Raw genomic sequence first — 7,853 nt, forward strand, 5'->3', positions numbered from 1 at the left:
ATGAATTTCTTCTTTAACAATTCAATGACAGAGTCAGACAAAACAATAAAAGGAGTCAACGTATTAAATTGTTTGAAAATAGACAATTGGTATGCAATATATACATGTAGAATACCATGCAAAGAAGCAAAGGGTAGAGTAAGATGTATACCCACTATTTCTGTTTACATATTCATATTCTTGTTTGAATAACGTTAAAATGTAATTGCATAAACGTGGACCTAAATAGAAAACGAATATTACCTTTTACAGAAGGTGTGACATTATTGCTTTTTGAACGTACTTGGATTCCTTCCAATGCAATATCACATTGCCATATGTCGCTCCTGTTATTTCTTGTTACACTCAATATAGTAAGCTTAAACGTTCTTCTGCTGACATCACATGACCAACTATGAAGATTCTCATGTCTCCAAAATAGTTTGGTACAAAGTCCATTAACTCTCAAATTTCCTTGAGTTATGTCATTAGCGAACCAGGATACTGATGCTACTGTCTCACTACCACTGTACATACATGTAAGTGTCTGAGGACTTCCTTCATCAACAACTTTGGGAGCAATGGCAAGGCTTGTACTTTGTCCTGAAACTTATTTTTAACAAAATATCGGACTAATGGTATCACTGCATAAGCCATGTATCGCGTACAACAACAAAAATGTTGTCAGTTATTTTTAATGTTTGATACATTCTGGGGATTTCTGGACGGTTTGTAAACAGTAGCGCATTTTGCAAGTTGCTGACACCTAGAATGATATTTTTTGTGCATGTTCCTTTTTGAAATTCTTAGGCTACCTTTAATCTATCAGAAAACCATTTGTTTGATATAGAGAGAAACAAGAATCCCCAAAGAACGCACAAAACGACAAAATTGAAAATGTTGCAGACCCGGTTTGATTGGATCTGTTCATGGATCTGTTCATGGACGGTAATGAACAGTGCAAGTTACCGTCCATGCTGCCTTTCACCGGTTTAAGCAGTACATGAATGATTCATTTTGGAATATTGAAACGTTAGTGTCATTCCATAAAAAGCGGCGTAAGGTCCAAAAGTTAAAAATGCGTGTGTCCTAAACGGGAAGTCAATGGACGGAACTAAATAAATGGAACTTAGAAAAGGGGATTAGAGGTTATGAAGCCTTAATATCTCAAATCACCTGTCAAAAGTTAAAGTTAAAAAGCATGTTATATATTCTAGGTGTGATTAAACAGTATTCAAGTAAAGATCCTATCAGCTACAAAATAGCCAAATAGAAGGAACTAAATTGCCACAAGCACAACAATAATATCGTGCTGAACGATCTTTAAGGATCGGAAAATATAATATTCCTAATTTTGATAATGTTCAACTATAGATGCACTTATAATATTATGTTTTCTACTCAATTAACAAATAGGATGATTAGGCAGTATAATCATTTTCTACTCAATTTGGCATTTTCAATACCTTACATTTTGTTTATGCCGAAAATAATATCGATATTCATTTTAGTTTAAATATAAACTAGAAGGGATATTCCGTCACAAAGCATATGTCTCCTAAAGCAAGGGAATGTACTGATCACTCCTGTAAGGAGTTTGACATGTGAAACTCAGACACAATTTTTCTATTGATAGCTCTGGCGACTATTTTGTGCAGCAAAACGGAACGTGCCGGCGATATGAACAACTAGAGATGTTACTTCTCACAACTGTAAAGTTTCATTGAAATTCGGCATGCAATTCGACTTGTGAAAGCTGGAAAAAAATCTATGTATTGTTCTTGCGGCCAATTTGTGCAGCTAGGCGGAACGTGCCGTCGATGTGCACAACTATGTATTGCAATCCTGCAACATGCAAGCAGTTCAACCCTGTAAAAGCCAGGCAACAATTTTATATGTTTAGCTCTGGCGACTATTTTGTGCAGCGAAGCGAAACATGCTATTGATTAGCACTTCTAGGGATAGTACTGATAATTCCTGTGAAGTTTCATCAAAATCCTACCAGAATTTTGGCCTATGAGAGCAGGACAGGAAAATATTTTACAGATTATTTTTAGATCTGACGGCCATTTTGTGCAGCGAAGCGGAATATGACGGCGATGTGCACAACAACAAGGGATGATACTGATTACTTCTTTGAAGTTTTATTGATTTTTTTCTATTTTTAGCGCTGCGGTCAATCTGTGCACCAAAAAGGAACATGGCCGCGATCTGCACAACAAGGCATGGTACTGATCACTCCTGTGAAAGTCCGCTAGCTGTTCAACCTGTAAAAGCCCGACAAGATTTTTGTATTTTCTGATATACTTACAACAATAATAAAATCAGACCTCGGCATTTTGTCATGGAATATGAACGGGATGAAAGCAGATAAAAGTATAAATTGTAATGAATTACAAAATTATTTAGATAATCTTAAGAACCCGATAGACGTAATTTGTATACAAGAAACAACAAGTTCCATTTAAATTGAAAGGCTACCAAAAGCCTGTTTATAAAAATAGACTAGATGCAGATCATCCTGGCGGCGGTGTATGCATATATGTTAAAAATGATATAACTTTTAAAGAAAAGATTATAAATTATGATAGTGATATAGACTTTGTAGCAATAAATGTAATAGGCCAAAGTGAAAATTTCACTGTCATAAACTATTATGCATATAAATCAAATATTAACTCAAAAATATTTGTGGAAGTAACATAAACAATGTTATAATAGTAGGAGAGTTTAATCTAAAACATCCATGCTGGAATCCCGAACATGACGATAGGAAGGATGCCAAGTCTGAGGAATTGCTAGAATTTTTAAATGATTATAATTTTTGTTATTTAAATGATGGGCAAGTAACAAGAGTTAGTAACTGCGATTCCCACATAGACTCCGCGATTGATCTTTCCATAGTTTCATCAAATTTATTTATTTTATCAGAATTTTTAGTTTTAGATGATACTATGGGTAGTGATCACCTACCTATAATCACTTTAATAAACACTGAAATTAATAGAGACAATATCAAAATATTAGAAAAATGGCTTACAGAAAAAGCTACAGAAAATCAATGGACTAGCTTTAAACATTTATGCCGTCAAGAACTAAACTATGACATAAAAGATGGTTCTATCAATACTATATTTCAATCATTCTTAGACAAACTCAATTCAATATTGCGGCAGACAATACCTAAATCTAAATCCAAAACTATGAAATACAAAACCCCTAAATTATGGTGGAGTGATGAATGTACATAAGCTATTAAATTAAGAGAACAAAAAAGAAGAAACTATAAAGCTGAAAAGACACCTATAAAATATGAACTATGGAAAAATGCTAGAGCTGCTGCAAAAGAAACTATTAAACAAGCTAAACGTCAATCGTGGGAACAATTCTGCAGTAAAATCACTTAAAACAAACTCTAAGGAATTATGGGAATTTGTAAGAAAAATTAAAGGTAAAGAACAATCATCTTTGCCAGCTTTTCAAATAAATAATAAAATAATAACATATCCAGGAGAAAAAGCGAACGCGCTGGTTAAACGATTCGAAAACGCTAACAGTGACCAGGGCTATACACAAGAATTTATAATGCAAAAACTAGAGGGCACGCGTTGTGCAATAACTAAGGTAGATGCAGAGCCAGAATTTGAGAATATAATATATAACAAAGAATTCACTCTTTTTGAAATGAATAAGGCCCTCCAAAACTGTAAATCTGGAGCTCCTGGGGAAGACAAGATACATTATGATATCATAACAAATTACCCTGATGAAATTAAATTAACTTTATTAAGTCTATTTAACAAATCGTGGAAAGATGGAACAACCCCTTTAAGCTGGGGCGAGGCTATAATTATACCGCTCCTTAAGCCAAATAAAGAAAAAAATGACCCGGCATCATATAGGCCTATATCATTAACATCAACTTTTACAAAGTTAATGCAAAAAATGATTAAACCTCGACTGTGTAATCATTTTAAAAAACAATAACTTATTCTCCGCCGCTCAGTCTGGGTGCAGATCTCATCACGCTTGGGATGATAATCTCAACCGACTTGAAGCGGACGAGTGATAACAAACATTTATTAGCTGTATTTCTTGATTTAAGTAATGCATTTGATAAGTTATGGATTGGAGCTGCTATTGATTACTTAGACAAAATAGGGATAAGAGGACGCATGCTTCGATGGATAAAAGATTTTCTTGGTACAAGATCCATTAAGGTTAAATTTAACGGCTCATACTCAGTAATAGTCGAAACAGTGAATGGCTGCCCACAGGGAAGTGTACTTAGTCCAATAATTTTTAGTCTAATTATGAACACCTTTAGCGAAACAATAGACTCATTTAATGCACAAAATAAAACAACAAATGCCAAGTTTCACTGATTCTGTCGCATGGATAATTTCTGTTTCTAAACAATTAGCAGTTAAGAAAATGCAGTTATTGTTGAATGAAGTGGACAAATGGAGTAAAACGTATGGCTTCGTTATAAATCCAATAAAAACACAAGCTATCTTTATTGAAAAACGTTCAAACAAAAAAGAATTAAATGAATTTAATAATAAAAATTTTCCAAAATTAATGTTAGGAAATGTAAAATTAAATTATCAAAAAACTGTTAAATTCCTAGGCATGACAATAGACAAACACTTAACGTGGAAAGCCCATATTGATGAACAGATGTAAATTTTGTATTATAAATCTTTATATGTGTATGGGCCGGTGGCCTTATAACTCAATAAAAAGTTTTGATATTTGATGAACTAATAATTAGGTGTCAAAAGGATCTAAATGTAATGAAAGCAATACGCGGCAAAGAGTGGGGCACAGATAAATAACATTACATAAAGTTTATCATACATTAATATTGAGTAAAATAAACTATGGTAGCATTATCTATAACTCTGCTTCTGATGCCGAAAAAATAGGTTACAAGTTATGCAAAACAAAGCATTGAAAATAGTAACAGGTGCATTTCCTTCTACAAACACTGAAAAACTACACTTGGAGACTAACACACTTAAACTTGATTTACAAAGAGAAAAATGTGCACTAAAATATTATTGGGCTCGCACTATCAGTCAAGGGGATAAAATGCCAATCAATGATAAAATAGGAGAAAGTCCGTACTTTATAAAAAAGAATAATAAAAAACAGTGTAAAATGCCGTATGCACAAAGAATAACACAATTGATTAACGAATATGAAATTGATGATTTAACTATAGCCGAACCGTGCTATGAAACAGTAATTGAAATATCGCCAGTTAACATTGAGTTAACATTAACAAGTAAAATCAGTAAAAGCAATATAAATACAGAAAGTCTAGACACAGCTAACTTACATATAAGTAAAAATTATAGAGACCATTATCATATTTATACTGATGGAAGTAAAGACCCGGATGCTGGTTTAGCAGGTGCAGGAATTATAGAATATGACAAAAATGGAGTAATAATTCAAGAAACTAAAATAAAAAATAACAAATACGCTTCTATTTATACATGTGAAATGACAGCTATTATTAAAGCAATTGAAATGATAAGAAAGAAAAAATTTGATAAAACAGCGATATTTACAGATAGTTTAAGTGTTCAATCAAAAATCTAAAATCAATCAAAGCCGGCTTCTCAAAAAATCAACCAGCTATGTGCAATAATATTCTAAGAAATAGTTCTGCGTTACTAATGGAAAACCTTATGTTAACGCTAGTATGGGTACCCAGTCATATCGGTCTTGTCGGGAATGAACAAGCCGATAAATGCGCAAAATATGCAAGCATTGATGGCATCCCATCAGACATGGCTCTTAGTATAAAAGAAGCATACAGTATTATTAATAGAAAAGTGATAGAAAAAAGAAATAAATTATGGAAAGAACATTGTGAAATAAATAATATAGAAATAAACAAGATACCGCCCAAAAAACTAGTATCATACCACCATAATCGAAAATTAGATGAAATTTATACGCGCTTAAAACTTAACCATTTAAAACATAAAGGTCACTCATTTTCAGCCGATAAAAATTGTCCCGCGTGTAATGAACCAGAAACGCTTGAACACGTGTTTTTTCAATTGCGCGTGTCATTCCGTGCAACGCAAAGAATTGGAATCATGCTTACTAAAACTTGGAATAGTATCAATAAATTAAAAAAATACTCTTGGATCCGCCGTTTGAAATAGCTGGTAAAGTTCGCACTGCGATATTCAAATTCATAAAAGATATACAATTAACAAATAAAATTTAATTTACTATGGATATAATTAGATAAAGTATCTCATTAAAGATCGCCACTTTATAAAATGGGATTGAAATGCCGAGGAATTATCTATGAGTGTGGAACTGTAAAGCACGACAAGCTTTAACATGCAACTGCCCCACAAGTATAGACACATCTTTGGACAGGCACGCTAAGTTGATTTAGCTAATGCTGCTCAGAACATATTAATTTGTGTTCTGAGGGTAGAGGCTGAATTGCTCCATACTGGCATGTCACAAAAATTTTATTTGTAAAGACAGAAAGTGGTCCAATATGTAGATATGATGTTAATTATAAATACAATTACAAATTTAATGTAATATAGGTAAAACGTCAAAATTTACAAACAAACAAGAGTTAAATACACGCCTAGAAGCTCCTTGTTGAGAGGTCCAATGGAACTTGGGCTGGTAGTATTTAACAACAGTCAAGATAGAAATAATGTACTGATTATAAACTATTTTTAATCTCTAATGTAAAGAAAGTGGTCACCCCAACAGTGACTGAGAACTAAAATAATAATAACAATACAATGAAAATAAACTATATTAAATACTTGATTGGTAGACACCCTATAAGGGATGCGGCGCTTAGCCCACCGACTGCTTACAACAAATCATGTAAAACATCAAAATTTACAAAAATAAACATAGTTTTTATGATACAAGTGCATGTCTGTTTATATTCAGTTATAGTAGCTAGATGTTTTGTTATTGTTATCAAAGTTAGTTCATAGTGAAATAGGTGGTGGGTACTTTGTACACTCTATAATAAACCATTTCAGGTGAAATATCCCGCTTTGTACTTATAGTCATATAGCACATAAAAACAGCAAATAAATATCAACAAATTCATAATGAGAACATTATTTTAATTAGCACAAGTAGTACATTATGAGTTATGAAAAATTATTTCTTAAACATTTTCGATTTCGGCATACTAAGAAATAGTTTAAAAGATTGGCTTAAAGCAGCACACCCCCAGAGATTCATGTTAATTTTCTTGACAATTTGAAAATGTATATATATGTTTCTGTTTAATCCTTAATCTCTCTATACTTTTAACTTCATTTTATATAAAATAATGTTTTAATACCAATTCAGAGTTTGGGTATTCAAAAACGTGTACGTGCAGGCCTAAAATACAGTTATGAAGATATTATGCGTCAAATCATGAAGAGTCACTCTATGTATTGTCGTAATGTTTAAAGGCATTGGTATTAAACTAATGAAGGAGATTTAAATAATGTAAAAAGGTAACACGTTATCACTGTATACGATTAAAAGAATAAGCTTGAAAAATGTGTTATTTACCTTTCAAGAAGAAAAATATCCCAAAACAAAACACAAACATGCTGTCAACATATATAATATCACTAAATGTATACCTCTACCTGACAAATATTTTGAAGTTGTCTTATTTAAACTTCCTAGATTGAAAGCTAAAGTTTAACACATTATACATACAACTTAGATTATTATAGTATACCTGAGATACGAGGTATAACTGACGCACTAGACATTTTTACCCTACAGAGATAATCCGAACATAATTGAAAACAAATTGAAGAACTTCTGTATTTAATAGAGTCATCTTAGAAATGTTTTACATT

The 7,853-nt window shown here is 32.4% G+C and overlaps 1 protein-coding gene across 1 annotated transcript in view; it reads right to left on the minus strand.

Annotated features, from left to right (window-relative positions):
* The window catches only part of LOC132732983 (synaptogenesis protein syg-2-like), a 45,902-nt gene extending 38,298 nt beyond the window's left edge, over nt 1-7,604 (minus strand). The window contains exons 1-2 of the mRNA XM_060719538.1: nt 7,555-7,604; nt 244-588 (exon numbers count right to left, since the gene is read on the minus strand). Of these exons, the coding sequence (XP_060575521.1) occupies nt 244-588; nt 7,555-7,594 (385 nt within the window). The 5' untranslated portion in view covers nt 7,595-7,604. The remainder of the gene's footprint in view (nt 1-243; nt 589-7,554) is intronic.
* Nucleotides 7,605-7,853: the final 249 nt, after the last annotated feature.

This window comes from Ruditapes philippinarum, unplaced genomic scaffold (assembly GCF_026571515.1).
Source record: "Ruditapes philippinarum isolate M1 unplaced genomic scaffold, ASM2657151v2 ctg2094_1_1_1_1, whole genome shotgun sequence".
Classification (NCBI taxonomy): Eukaryota; Metazoa; Mollusca; class Bivalvia; order Venerida; family Veneridae; genus Ruditapes; species Ruditapes philippinarum.